The 14,367-nt window shown below is 34.1% G+C and overlaps 2 protein-coding genes across 2 annotated transcripts in view; both read right to left on the reverse strand.

Annotated features, from left to right (window-relative positions):
• Nucleotides 1-3,155: 3,155 nt before the first annotated feature.
• LOC107585762 (WD repeat and FYVE domain-containing protein 1-like) overlaps nt 3,156-14,367 on the reverse strand; it is a 13,217-nt gene continuing 2,005 nt past the window's right edge. The window contains exons 2-11 of the mRNA XM_016272917.1: nt 13,023-13,090; nt 11,841-11,914; nt 10,724-10,778; nt 8,560-8,710; nt 8,056-8,283; nt 6,377-6,482; nt 5,966-6,067; nt 4,829-4,959; nt 4,631-4,739; nt 3,156-3,514 (exon numbers count right to left, since the gene is read on the reverse strand). Coding sequence (XP_016128403.1) covers nt 3,455-3,514; nt 4,631-4,739; nt 4,829-4,959; nt 5,966-6,067; nt 6,377-6,482; nt 8,056-8,283; nt 8,560-8,710; nt 10,724-10,778; nt 11,841-11,914; nt 13,023-13,090 — 1,084 coding nt within the window. The 3' untranslated portion in view covers nt 3,156-3,454. The remainder of the gene's footprint in view (nt 3,515-4,630; nt 4,740-4,828; nt 4,960-5,965; nt 6,068-6,376; nt 6,483-8,055; nt 8,284-8,559; nt 8,711-10,723; nt 10,779-11,840; nt 11,915-13,022; nt 13,091-14,367) is intronic.
• The window catches only part of LOC107585761 (glia-derived nexin-like), a 22,240-nt gene continuing 13,957 nt past the window's right edge, over nt 6,085-14,367 (reverse strand). The window contains exon 10 of the mRNA XM_016272916.1: nt 6,085-6,107. The gene's annotated coding sequence lies outside the window, so the exon portion shown is untranslated. The remainder of the gene's footprint in view (nt 6,108-14,367) is intronic.

The raw sequence follows: 14,367 nt of genomic DNA on the forward strand, positions 1-14,367 counted from the left end.
GGGGGGAGGCCCCCCCCCCCCCCCCCCCCACATGATATACATATATTAAGATTTGCATTGTTATATTTTTATGGCAATTATTAAAAGTTTAATTCTTACTGTAAAATTATATTGTGTGCTAATATTTACCAGTTTTCCATTATCAGTTTTACGAGCTCATGCAATACTTATATGTGAGCGAATGCAAAAGCATTGCAATATAATTTTTTCTTCCAATTTTACAAATTTCCATCACCATTTCCCTTAGAATTCACCGAAAGCGTTAAAAACAAAAAACAACTTTAACATGCAATTAAATGACCAGAAGAACTACATCTCTTGCATGAGATACAGCTTAGATCTTTATTGTAATATTTCGTTCAATCCGACTGAAACTACAGTCATCATTAAGACTTACGCCAGTTTTCATATTCGCGGCAGAAGAGTTTTATATGAAAAATACAGCTGTTTGAACTCAACTTTGTATACATAGAGAGAATAATACTTCATTACTGAACTACTGAAGTAAAGTAAGTTTTAGAAAAAAGCACAGAAAAACAGGTCTCAAAGTCATTTAGAGTTATTTACAGTTTTAGGGTTTGATCATTAGAAGCGTGTTGAACTTTACAATGTTTTCAACGGCTGAAGATAAAGAAGACAGTTTGTGTGATTTTACATGGTGGTTAAACTGAACCGCGATATCGGCAAAACAGTGTGACTCCCTGAAGCGTCAGTTTCAGTAAAATAGTTGTCAAGGCACATAACTCGCAACAAAATTGACATTAAATCTTTCCGGGATGAATCTCGCGACATTCTTGTCAAATTTTGCAAATTTTTCCAATTAAACGACACAAAAATGATGTCACACACAACAACGACGTCATAGAAAACCTGCTTTCTGTGACGTCACTGCATTCAACAGCTCTTCTTGCATTCACATCCCGTTTGATTTTTTACATTAAATTAGGTAAATCAGCTACAAAATCTTATGAATGGGAATGCAATTATTTACAAAGCTCGGAATGGGACGCATATCGAAACGAGCAAGCGCTTTACACAGGCACGAACCAGCCATTTAATGCAAACACTCGCACAGATGCCATTTGTACCGTCAGATCATGAACACACACAGACTGTGCAATTCAGTGCAAGGAACAGAGAACTGGGAAAGACAATGAACGAGGGAGAACGACTGAGAGAAAGTCCGGACAGACGAAAAGAACTAAACTAAAGAACTAAAGTAAAACAAACAGCACTGGTCAGTTATAATGTTTGTAAACCGGTTAGAATTCTCTCTTCTCATTGGCCAATGTGACGTTAGTTGTGAGCTGTGCGTCAATTTCTTCACATGCCACAGCTTGAATCTGAAGACTTTTTGAAAGAAATAACTATTTAAAGAAAAAGTGCACCCAAAACGACATTTCTGTCATAATTTACTCACACGTTGTTCCGAACACGTTGAACACAAAAGAAGATATTTTTGAAGAGTGCTGGTAATCAAAGAGTTGGTGTTTGCCATTGACTTCCATAGTATTTTTTTTCCAACTATGGAAGTCAATGGCAACCACCAACTGTTTTGATTACCAGCAATCTTCAAAATATCTTCTTTTGTGTTCAACATAAGAAAGCAACTGGAACGACATGAGGGTGAGTAAATGATGACAGAATTTTAATTTTTGGGTGAACTATCCCTTTAAACGCACTGTACTTCAGTCACTCACAGCTTTATTTTCATTCGTCACTACCCAGCCTAAGGTCTATTTGTCAGGTTTGACATCAGCAAGAAATATTGCAAACTGGCACATTAGATTATGCTAATGAGAAGAAACAATTTGTTGGAATATAGAACAATTAATATCGCGCACAGGTCTTAAAGACTATTTTTATTGTTCATTTTTGTCAATTTTGGTTTGTAGAAGCTATTATAGGGATTCAGAAGAGTTGTAATATAGTAAACAAGTTGTATGGACTAATTTTAGGATGCTTTGTTGGAGCCTCAGTCCTCATTCACTTCCAGTGTATAAAAAAAGAGCAGCATCAACATTCTGGTAAACATCTAATTTTCTGTTCCACAGAAGAAAGCAAGTGATCTAGAGTTTTGGAAAGACACAAGTAAGTGTTGTAAATGTTGACAATTATTGGGATAAACATCACTTTAATATGAAAGTCTGTTTCAACCATGGGATAAAAAAAAGGTAATTGCAACTTTTTAATCTTACAAATTCTGCCGTTTTTTTCCCGCACAATTCTGTTTAAATCTCACAATTCTGACTTTTTTCCTCACAATTCATATCTCACAATTCTGACTTTTTTCTTGCAATTCTTAGAAGAAAAAAAATACATATACATATATAAATATATATATATATATATATATATATATATATACACACACAATTGTGAGATTAAAAAGCCGCATTTACCCTTTTTATTCAATGGCGAGGGGGAAAAAAACAGAATTGTGAGATGTAAATTTAGAATTGAGAAAAAAGTCAGAATTAATGCAAACTCAAAATTTTTGGAAAAAAGTCAGAATTGCAATGTGTAAATGAGCAATTACGTGTTTATAATTTGGAATTTGCTCGAAAAATTTAATTGTGAGATTAAATGTTATGGTTATTGTTATGTTAGGGCAGAAACAAAAACAGAATTCTAAGACATAAACTCACAATTGCAAGAAAAAGGCAGAATCGTCAGATAAAACGTTGCAATTGCTTTTTGAATTTTTTTTTATCCCATGGCGGAAACAAGCCTCCATACTATAATTTGTCCCTAAATCACAGAGAACCGATAATTAGTGCTATAAATAGTGTTTTACAACAGAACCCTACTGTATTAACTATGCTCCATGGATTTTATGCTACACTTAATGTCCCTCACCTATCTGACCTGAACCTGTCCGTCTCTTAGATTGAACTCGATCTTCACTTCACTGTTGGGGTTGCAGAGACATTTTTAGAGGGAAAACGACAAGTTTGTATGGGAATGTTCCATTGTTACTATGATTTCATGGTAACACGAGTGCTGTTACTATGACCAGCAGTAGCATTGAAATTCAAAAAGGGTCAAATGGATAAACAAGAAAGATTGCTGAAGAAGAAACAGGATGTGATGAAGGAATACTTCCTGTGTTTGAGTGGTACTTCTGGATAGAGGAAATACAAAAAGCCAGAGACCTTCAGTCTGTGACAAAGCGCCATATACACACAAACACACAGAAAGAGCACAAATATTGTGCTTTCAGAAGTACCTTGAGTTCATGTTTGCTTAAATCCAGGTCATCATACCTCATAAGAGACATGAACGTCTGATTCATAAAATCAAGGAGCATCCCAACGACACACACATTCACATAAACCGCGTTGAAGTGTCCGTTTTGCACAGACTCCACAGCTGAAGGACGAGAGAGCTAGACAGGTAGGTGAGCGTTTCCATGATCTCTGTTGGCGGAGTGTGGGCCTTCAGAAACAGCCAATCAGCGAGGAGAGAATCCCGCCGCTACACTGCTGCCCACCACCTGCGTCATGTCCCAGATCTGCACAAAGACCAATCAGACCATCAGCACGGAGAAGACTTCACTCTTCACAATCAGAACAAATGTGAAATCATGAATAAATGAATTCCTTTTGAGTTTATTGGGTTTGAATTTGTTCTGCATCTGTTTCATGCTAAAGGTAATATGAATAGCTTACTGCATACGGCACAGTATACTCTGAGACACACTAGAAGTATTATTTGAGTATTATATTCATAATCGATTATAGTATTTAATAATAGTTTGAATGACCTATTTTATATTTGCAGTTTTCCCTTTTATTTGAGAAATTGTTTTACGTGCTTTTGTCATTTTTATTATTTATTTACTATTATTTTTAAATACTTCTAAACAGCTTTATGCAGTTTCATTTCAGTTTTAGTAATTCAGCTTGAACTTATTTCAGTTAGTTGCCATGGCAACATTAATGTTTCACTATTATGTCTTACTAGCAGTGTTATTTTAGTACTATTTATATATTATAGTATTTATTAATATATATTTTTTTATATTTTCAGTTTACAATAAAATGTTAGTCTAACTTGTAGTAATTTTGTTGTGCTTTTGTCATTTAAAAAAAAATTAAATATGTCTACATAGCTTAAATTAATCAATATTTCAATTTTACTTTTAGCAATTTCAGTACTCAAATTAAACTGAGGGTTTTTTTTCAGTTAGTTGCCATGGCAAAATTTTTAATTTTAATTTGAGCTGAATTTTGATTTGAACATTTTTACTGAAAACAATAATGATTTTTCATTATAATCACATTTGAAATATAAAGCTTGTTTTATTTATTATTATTATTTTCTTTTTTCCATTTTTAATGCAATTTTGTCACAAATTTGTTCAATCAAATAATCAAGTCAGGGAGGAGAGGAGAGATATCAAAAATCATGGCTGATATTATTTCTTTCATTGTGAAAAATGTTAATTGCAGAGAATTGTAGGATATGATGTTCCATGCAGTGTGATCTGTTCATATACTGAACAGTGTGACAAATGTAGTAAATAATCTATGCATATAACAATGCACATACTGTGTTAGTACAGAACAATTATATGATGATATGCTATTTACAGTAACTAAAATACAAGAACATAAGAGATCAAGACCTTAACAACTCGATCACTCCCACAGGTGACCATCAGTCCTCGGCTCGGGTCCATGTCCATGTGAGCAATGCTGTGCTTCCCTTCATGAAACGTAGCCAGAGGAGTCCGACTGCAACACGCAAATGCAAATACACAAGAATAAGAAAAATCATCTGATGTATTAACACAGAAACAAACGGAAGAGGCGAAATAACTCACTCTTCCTCTTTGATTGTGTCGTAGCAGTCATCACACATGCGCACCTGGAACTCAAAGCCCATGATGGGGTATGTGGAGCGTTTAGAACTACACTTCCCACAGATCGCCTTACCACACTTCCTGCAGTGATGCTGAGGACAGGAAATGACATGGGCAGCACATCATGAGATACTTCCTTAAAAGAATATTTACCCCAAAAATCTTTTGAAAATGTACTCATCCTAGATGTAGATGAGTTTGTTTCGTCATCAGATTTGGAGAAATGTAGCATTGCATCACTTGCTCAGAAATGGATGCTCTGCAGTGAATGGGTGCCGTCAGAATGAGAGTCCAAACAGCTGATAAAAACATCACAGTAATCCACAAGTAATCCACACCACTCCAGTCCATCAGTTAACTCGTTAAGCCAAAAGATGTGTGTTTGTAAGAAACAAATCCATTGTTATGACATTTTTAACTGCAAACTTAACTTCTGGCTAAAACACGAGTCCTCTATTCATAATGATGCTTTCTCCAGTGAACGAGTGACTCTCGTCTGAATCAATAGAGAAATCTGCACAGATCAAGCACTGTTTCCAAGCAAAAATAGTTCAAAACAGCCTTAAACAAATATGTTGGTGGATTTTGATGTGAGAGACAACAGGAGATGGACTTTTCACTGGAGGAAGCGTTATTACAGATTATGGACTCGTATTTTGGACAGAAGTGAAGGTTTAAAGTTATAATGTCTTAATGCATTTGTTTCCTACAAACGCTCAGTTTTTCACTTCACAAGATGTTAACTGATGGACTGGAGTGGTGTGGATTATTGTGATGTTTTTATCAGCTGTTTAGACTCTCATTCTGACGGCACCCATTCACTGCAGAGCATCCATTGCTGAGCAAGTGACGTTATGCTGCATTTCTCCAAATCTGATGAAGAAACAAACTAATCTACATCTTGGATGGCCTGATGATGGCGAGTTCATTTTTCAGCAAATTTTCATTTTTGGGTGGACTATTCCTTTAAGACAACTTAAAAGTGCAGATGCGTAACAGGCTAAAATAAAACCAAAATATCATCAAAATGTTTATGAAGACATGATGTCAAACCGATTCGAATCTTTATGTTTTTAACCGTACTGTTGCACTCAGTACCTGTCGGAGCCCCAAGGTCTTAGTGTCCCACATCTGCTTTATATTCCAAAAAAATGGCTGTCCGCATTTCTGACAGGAATCGCTGTCCAGCCACTGCGGAGCCTGAAAGAAAGAGTTACAGAGAGAGAGAGAGAGAGAGAGATAACGTACGTCTCCATGAAATTTCGAGAACGAGTAGCTTTCCTGTCACCATAGAGATGGATGTGACTTTGATGACTGACGCAGAAGTTGCCATGGCGACGACAAGAAAGTTCGTCACTGCTTCATGATTAGACAGTTTGGCCATGGACTCGTTCAATCATACGCTCTAATATTGGAGTGCGTGTGAGAGACAACTTCCTCTTTGACCAGCAAGTCTATCTGAGCTTGTACTACATTAGTATTAATAAAGAATTTATAATTATTTAGCACCTCTTCTCGTGATGTCTCCATGTTCCACACTGTTATTCCTCCATCGGAAGAGCAGGACACCAGCTGATGGGTCAACGGCAGATACCGCAGCGCCTGGACCTTCTCACTGACACAAAGAGAGAATGACTGACTGTCATATATATACACACCCTATATATGCAGAAGTTTGGGGTCGAAAGATGTTTTTAATGTTTTTGAATAAAGTCTCTTATGCTCACTAATGCTGCATTTATTGGATACAGTAAAAACAGTAATATTATTATTACAGTTTTAAATAGCTGTTTTTATTTGAATATATTGTAAAATGTAATTTATTTCTGTGATCAAAGCCGAATTTTCAGCATCATTACTCCAGTCTTCAGTGTCACATGATCTTCAGAAATCATTCTAATATGCTGATCTGCTGCTCAAGAATTATTATCAGTGTTGAAAACAGTTGTGCTGCTTCATACTTTTGTGGAGAATTTGATACATTTTATTTTTTAAGAGTTCTTTTATGAATAGAAGGTTCAAAAGAACAGCATTTATTTGAAATGGAAATCTTTTGTAACATTACAAACATCTTCACGTTTGATTAAATTAATGCATCTTGGCTGAATAAAAGTATTATTTATTAAATGACCCCAAACATTTACGTCACTCTTTAATCTCAAATAATAGAATAATTCAAACTCAAATCAATCATTCATGTTCAATTATTTCCTTATTTGGTAAACATCTATGAAATAAGGAGATAAATGTGCAGTTAAACGGTCATTATTGCAAAATGAACCCCATAAGGGTCTTGTTTTAGGTTATAATAACATTAAAAATTCAAATCCAGATTTTGATTTTCAAAGATTTATTATAAAATTTTATAATTTTTTCCCCCCAAAATGCAATAAATTCATGACAGGTTTTTTTTTTTTTCCAAAATGCAATAAATCCATTGACTCAATATAAGTTATTTTTCATATTGAAACATAGTAACATAGTAAGCTGATCCACATATGACAGCCTCTGAACTTGGTCATATACTAATCTTACATACAGGCACTGAACTAAAAATACATTCAATCAGTCATCGCTCCCAAAATGAATTCAACGGGTCATCTTGTTAATGCTATTAATTAATTACAACAATAAAATAAAATGTCATCATGAACATACAAAATAGAAATTCCAAAATGACATTTCCCTTACATTCAACTTCCAAAAGTGCATTCATCTTCGCCATGTTACATTAATTTAGTTGACTAGTGCTATACGCTGTATTAATAAAAAAAACATTAATGGCATTAATAAAAACACTTACACTGACAAGAGTGCGTGGAATGGTGCGCTGTGATTGGTTTTACTGTCTAGGAGTGCGTGGAATGGTGCGCTGTGATTGGTTGTTACTGTTTACAGTGCGTGGAATGGTGCGCTGTGATTGGTTGAGTGGATATATTGCATTCTGCAGAGAAGGGAGACTGGCGTTCGTCGCAGTTTGGAAAGAAAGGGAGAAAACATGACAGAATAACTCGGCGGATATCGCATTTTGCGTAAAATTAAAAATGGACTTTTCAGTACCGACCAGATACAATACTGATTTTGGCGTTTTGGAACCAAACTCTTCATATATTCATGATTTAACTGTAATACTATAAAATATTATAAGTATTTATTTATTATTTTTTAATATTTTACAAAATAATAACAAAAGATTATGGCAAAATACTAAAACAATTTCAGCTTTCCAATCAGGCTTTATATACATAGAGTAACGTGAATAGTATGATAGCACATAAATAGTAAACGTGTATGCTGTCTTACCTTCATGTCCCTTTAGTGTAGTAATGACAGAACACGTCTGTTCGTCCAGCTTCAGCAGAGTGATCTGACCTGAACTATCTCCCACAAAGGCATGCTGGGTATCCTTATCATATCTATGTGTAGTCAAGAAATAATAACAAAAACCTTTTGACAGTTTATAACATGGAAACATTTGCCAGTTCATTAAAATGCATAATGAATCTGCTATTTCATGAGATTTGACAAGATTATTGGTATCAAATGTTTAAAAGACTATTCATATTCATGAGCTGAACTGTACATTCGACTTAATTTTCAGTTACACTACCTGCACAAAGCAACAGAAGCATAAATAAAATGTAAAAATGCTTTCAAATAATTCTCAAGAGAGAGACTGAAGTGAAGGATACTGTAAACAGGAAGCCCATGAGCCGAAGCTGTGGCGTCCCAGCATAGAGCCGCTGTGAGTGCTCATCCAGCTGATGCTTTTATCATGACCTGTACTGATCACCCACTGACTCTCCAGAGAGAAGATGAGGTCCGACACACGGTTCTGATGAGCTGCAAACACACACACACACACACACACACACACACACACGCTGAAGATCAATGTTCAAAAGTAAAAAAAAAAAAGTATATACTGCATACTAGGTTTTCTTTTTAATAGTATGTGAAACTATCATGCAATATGCATGATAAACAGTAGCGCGCTACATTTTCACATGACCTCATTTGCACCAGGGTTACCGTCGTCAATTAAAACCATTTAAAAACATTTTTGTTAATTGAATTGAAGCTGATATAAAATAAGTCATAATATTTTGAAAAAAAAAAAAAAAAAAAACTAAAACTAAACAGAGATTTGAAATGTAGCCTTGGCAACTAACTGAAATTAATTTAAAGCACTAAAATTACTGAAATTAAAATTAAACTGAACTAAAACTAACACCTTTAAAAATCCTACAATGTGATTTTCTGGATTTTTTTTCTCATTTTGTCTCTCATAGTTGAGGTATACCTATGATGAAAATTACAGGCCTCTCTCATCTTTTTAAGTGGGAGAACTTGCACAATTGGTGGCTGACTAAATACTTTTTTCCCCCACTGTAAATAAATCAAAACTAAAAAGCAATATAAAAAATGATAACATTTACAATAAGGTCCCATTAGTTAACAATTAGAGAATGAACTAACATTAACTAGCAATGACTAAATACATCAGTTACAGTATTTATTAATTCTCATTAATATTAGTTAATAAAAAAAATACAACCGTTCATGTTAGATCAGGTCCAATAAATAATTGTTTGATTTTAATAATGTATTAGTAAATATTAAAATTAATATTAACTAAGATTAATTATTTTTTATAAGTTAGTTCATGCTAACTAATGTATACTTATTCCAAAGTGTTACTAAAAAACAGAACAAAACAAAACAAAAATGGCCAAAAACTGAACACAAATTTAAAAGAATCCTAAAAATAAAAGCTAATTGGAAATATGAATAAAAGTATTAAAATAGCAATGATTTGCATGCATGCTTAATCGTAAAAAATTAATGCAGCATTTTAATTAATTCTCAAATGTCTAAACCTTCAGCAGTCCAAGTATGTATTTCTTTTTTATTCTTCCTTCTGATTTGCTACACTGGAAACAGAAGACGCAGGCGAGCACACTGCATTGTGGGATACAGTATTACACGAGCGCGCTCTGTTGTTCTGCACATTATGCGGATCATTCAGATCCAGCACACAAACACACACTTTTGTGACCTGCTTCATGTCCTCAGACAGAGAGTTTTCCGCGTTGAGATGTTTGTGAGATGGTGTCATTATCTGATGATGTCATGGTGTGTGTGTGGAACTAACAATATTACTGCATTATAGCAGAAAGAAACAATACCACATGCAATTCAAAAGGCAAACTATTTCATACACGTTACAGTTATTGGTCGGAATATGGTCTCTCTCACACACACTTTCCTGGCATTGTAGTTTTCTCTAGACATATTTTCCAGAGCCGCTCTGACTCATCCACTCGTAATCATCTTGTGTGTGAGTGTGTGTCCAGTGAGAGCTCACATGGGACTCTGAGCCCCAGGGCATGCTGGGAAAGAACAAATGATCCTCAAGTGATCGGGTGGGGCCAAAGTAAGTAGAGTGTGTGTCTGTGTGTGTGTTTCTCTCTCAAGGAAACACACACACACACACACACACACACACACACACACACCCAGGGGACAAAGAGCACATGTTTCTTACAAACACACTTCAGCTCTGCTGGAAGGGAAATCCAACCCTTCGTCTAAAGTGTGTTAGTACACTAATGGAAATGACGCAAATGATCCTCAAGTGATCGGGTGGGGCCAAAGTAAGTAGAGTGTGTGTCTGTGTGTGTGTTTCTCTCTCAAGGAAACACACACACACACACACACACACACACACCCAGGGGACAAAGAGCACATGTGTCTTACAAACACACTTCAGCTCTGCTGGAAGGGAAATCCAACCCTTCGTCTAAAGTGTGTTAGTACACTAATGGAAATGACGCCACAAGCCTCTGGTTTTACCTGGGTATGTTTTGACATGGTTCATTTTGTTGAAGTCTTCTGAGATGAGGAACTCCTGAAAGAACATTACAGAAAAATGACACAATGGCTCAGTTTATCCACTTACGCACCCTCATGTGGTCACAAACTCAGATGACTTTCAACCTTTTGCGAAACACAAAATGAGACAGTGTTCACAGTGCTATTTTTTATACACTGATCAGGCATTCAAGACACAAAAAGGACAAAAAAAGTACTAGTATTTATGCACCATATTACACCCTCTATTGATCCTACTGTAAATAAAATACTGTTTAAAGGTTTAGGGTCGGCATGATTTAAAAAAAATAAATGTATACTTTTTTCATCAAGGATGCATTAAATTAATCAAAAGTGAGAGTAAAGACATTTATAATGTGACAAAAGATTTCTATTTCAAATAAATGCTGTTCTTTTGAACTTTCTATTCATCAAAGAATCCTATGAAAATGTACAGTATCACGGTTTCCACAAAAATATGAAGCTGTTTTCAACATTGATAATAATTAGGGATGCACCGATATGAAAATTTTGGTAATAATAATCAGAAATGTTTCTTGAACAGCATATTAGAATGATTTGTGAAGGATCATGTGACACTGAAGACTGGAGTAATGATGCTGAAAATACAGCTTTGATCACAGAAATAAATTACATTTGAACATATATTCACATAGAAAACAATTCTTATTAAATTGTAATAATATTTCACAATATTCCATTTTTTTCTGTATTTTTGATCTAATAAATGCAGCCATGGTGAGCAGAAAAGACTTCTGCTAAACATCTCATTTTGGGCTTCACAGAAAAAAACTAAGGTTGGGAATCACATGAAAGCAAGTCAATTATGGGAAAATTTTCATTTTTGAGTGAACTATTTAATATATATATATATATATATATAAAGCAAGTCTATTATGGGAAAATTTTCATTTTTGAGTGTAATATATAATATATATATATATATATATATATATATATATATATATATATATATATATATATATAAATAAGTGTATGACGAGGCAAGAGACAGAGAAAAAACATTGAAGATTTGGAAGCACTTTGGCCCTCAGGAGGGCGATACAGTGACACTCACCACAACAGCCCCATTGTCCTGGCCGATGAAGATCCGCCTGCTCTCATGGTGATATGACACACAGGAGCACGGAGCTGGACACAAACACAAAGACTTGAACTACTTCATCACAGATTTCTGCAGCACAAAGGTGAAGTGTGTCAATCTGTGCTACTGACGGCAGCAAAAAAACCATCTGTGTCTAACTAGTGTTGTTATTGTTAACTACAAATAAAACTACTATTAAATGATTCACATTTAAATGATTAAAAATACAGATTTTTTCATTTTAGATGAAAAACTAAATTATTAAAAATATTTTTTTAAACATTAGATAAAAAAATCTTAAATGAAAATTAGAAATGTTGCCTTTTTAGTTTTAAAAACTAAAAATGAATAACTGCAACTATTTTTTTTCTTTATTTGAAATAGTGCTAAAATATAAATATTGGCTGAAAAACAAACTTCACTAAAAATTAAACATTCGAAAAAATGCCTTTTAGTTTTAAAAACTAACACCTAATTTTTTTTTTTAAATCTTTCTTTTAGTTTAATATAAAAATAACAAATATTAGATGAAAAACGTAAATGAAAATTAGAAATGTTGCCCACACAACTAACTGAAATAAGTAAGTTGAAATTGAATTACTACAATTACTAAAGCTGAAATAAAAATAAGTTTAAAAAAGCAACTAATACTAATTAGTTGTTATTGCAACTAATAAAAATGACAAAAATTCAAAAAATTAAATTATAACCGAAAATACTAAAACAAAAACGAATAAAAACAAAAACAAATAAATACTATTACATTGTATAAATAACAGTTTCAGAGCTATTTTTTTCAACACTCCTCATTTTCTCAATTTATTACTCTCAAACACAGCTCCAGTTGGAATTTGACATGACAAGCTGCTCAAACAAAAAGAGCAACGGCATATTAAAAATGTACACTTACTGATGACACCAGGGAATATATGCGAGATATGAAGAGGTGATATGGTTGCTATGGTAACAGAGTTACCATAGCGACCATACATCTGCACGTGAACACTGTGTGGTAAGAATGAATTATTTTTATTTTGGTTAATTTACTTGCTGCAACTGGTAACATTCACCATGTCATGCACGTCAAACCTGCTCTCGCTATATTTGAGATGAAAAACTATGTGATTTTCATTTTTTCGGGGAAATGATACTCACAGGACACCGTGTGGTAGATGCTGGGCCAGTACTGTCCACTGTCCCGCTTCAGCCAAACTCGAATCGTCCTGAAAGAAAAAAAAAAGTTATAAAACATACAACATGCAAATCAATACAAATATATAATAATTTTTCATATTATATGAAATACATAGAATTTAATATAATATAATAAATAAAAACAGAATAAAATATATGAAAAATATAAAAAATAATGATTCATAAAAATACAATAAAAAACATTAATATAATATAAAAAATATAATAATATAAAAAAATAACCCTTTGAAGTGTTATGGTCATGCACAGAAACACACGTCAACAGATTTTTTTTTTAATTAAATGTAAGATATTATATGAAATACAGATATAAAAATAACGTTATATTAAAATACAAATAAAAAATAACTAACATAATATAAAAAAACTAATGAAAATAACCCTCTGAAGTGTGACGGTCATGCACAGAAACACACGTGTCCCCAGAGCAGCTGAAATCTCAATTCCTTCAGTTTCAGTTCCTGCTAAAATCTCAAGCGTATCATATTTTGCAAAGTTTGTGCATCTGCTCTCATTAAGCACACCACCCCATATGCATCTCCACTAACACGGTCTTGTCTTGTCCAGAGTTGTTAAAAACGCCTCATCAGTCAGCAGTCTTGCCAAAACCAGAATGTTTCAAATGTAAACAACATTTAGATGCCAAAAAATCCCATCCTTAGAAGCAAAGCCTGTTCATTTACATACACTAACTATACGAATGATTCTGACAGCACAAATAAGATCTGATCTTTAAACTGCTCTGGAAAGAAACTCTCTCTTTACCAAAATATCTCCTTTAGATCTGCTTCTCAAACTAATTGAACTCCTGCTAATCTTTAAGCTGCACTTAATGGCCGTCTGAGTTCGATTCTCCTGTTTAGCATTTAAAAAGATGTTTAAATCCTATCTTGAATGGAAGTCACTCTTTTGAAACATTGAGACGAGTCCGTTGAAATGCATGGCGACATCAGACGTGATCTCAAGCCTTGCAGAAACAAAGCAAACACTTGTGTGTTCATCCTGAGAGGAACTTAAAGGGGTCATATGATGTCGATAAAAAGAATATTGTTTTGTGTAAAGAAATGTTTATGAGGTTTAAGGCTCAAAAAACACATTATTTTCCACATACTGTACATTATTGTTTCTCCTCTATGCCCCGCCTTTCTGAAACGGAAATGTTACACCCCTCACCATACTGTGATGAGCGATGATTCAAAAACATTAAAACCCATTATAAACGAGGCATTCATTGCATCCAGTGGGGACATAATTACGGATTATAATGACTTATACTGTCTTTTTA

The sequence above is a fragment of the Sinocyclocheilus grahami genome, unplaced genomic scaffold (assembly GCF_001515645.1).
Source record: "Sinocyclocheilus grahami isolate Dianchi unplaced genomic scaffold, SAMN03320097.WGS_v1.1 scaffold74.1, whole genome shotgun sequence".
NCBI lineage: Eukaryota > Metazoa > Chordata > Actinopteri > Cypriniformes > Cyprinidae > Sinocyclocheilus > Sinocyclocheilus grahami.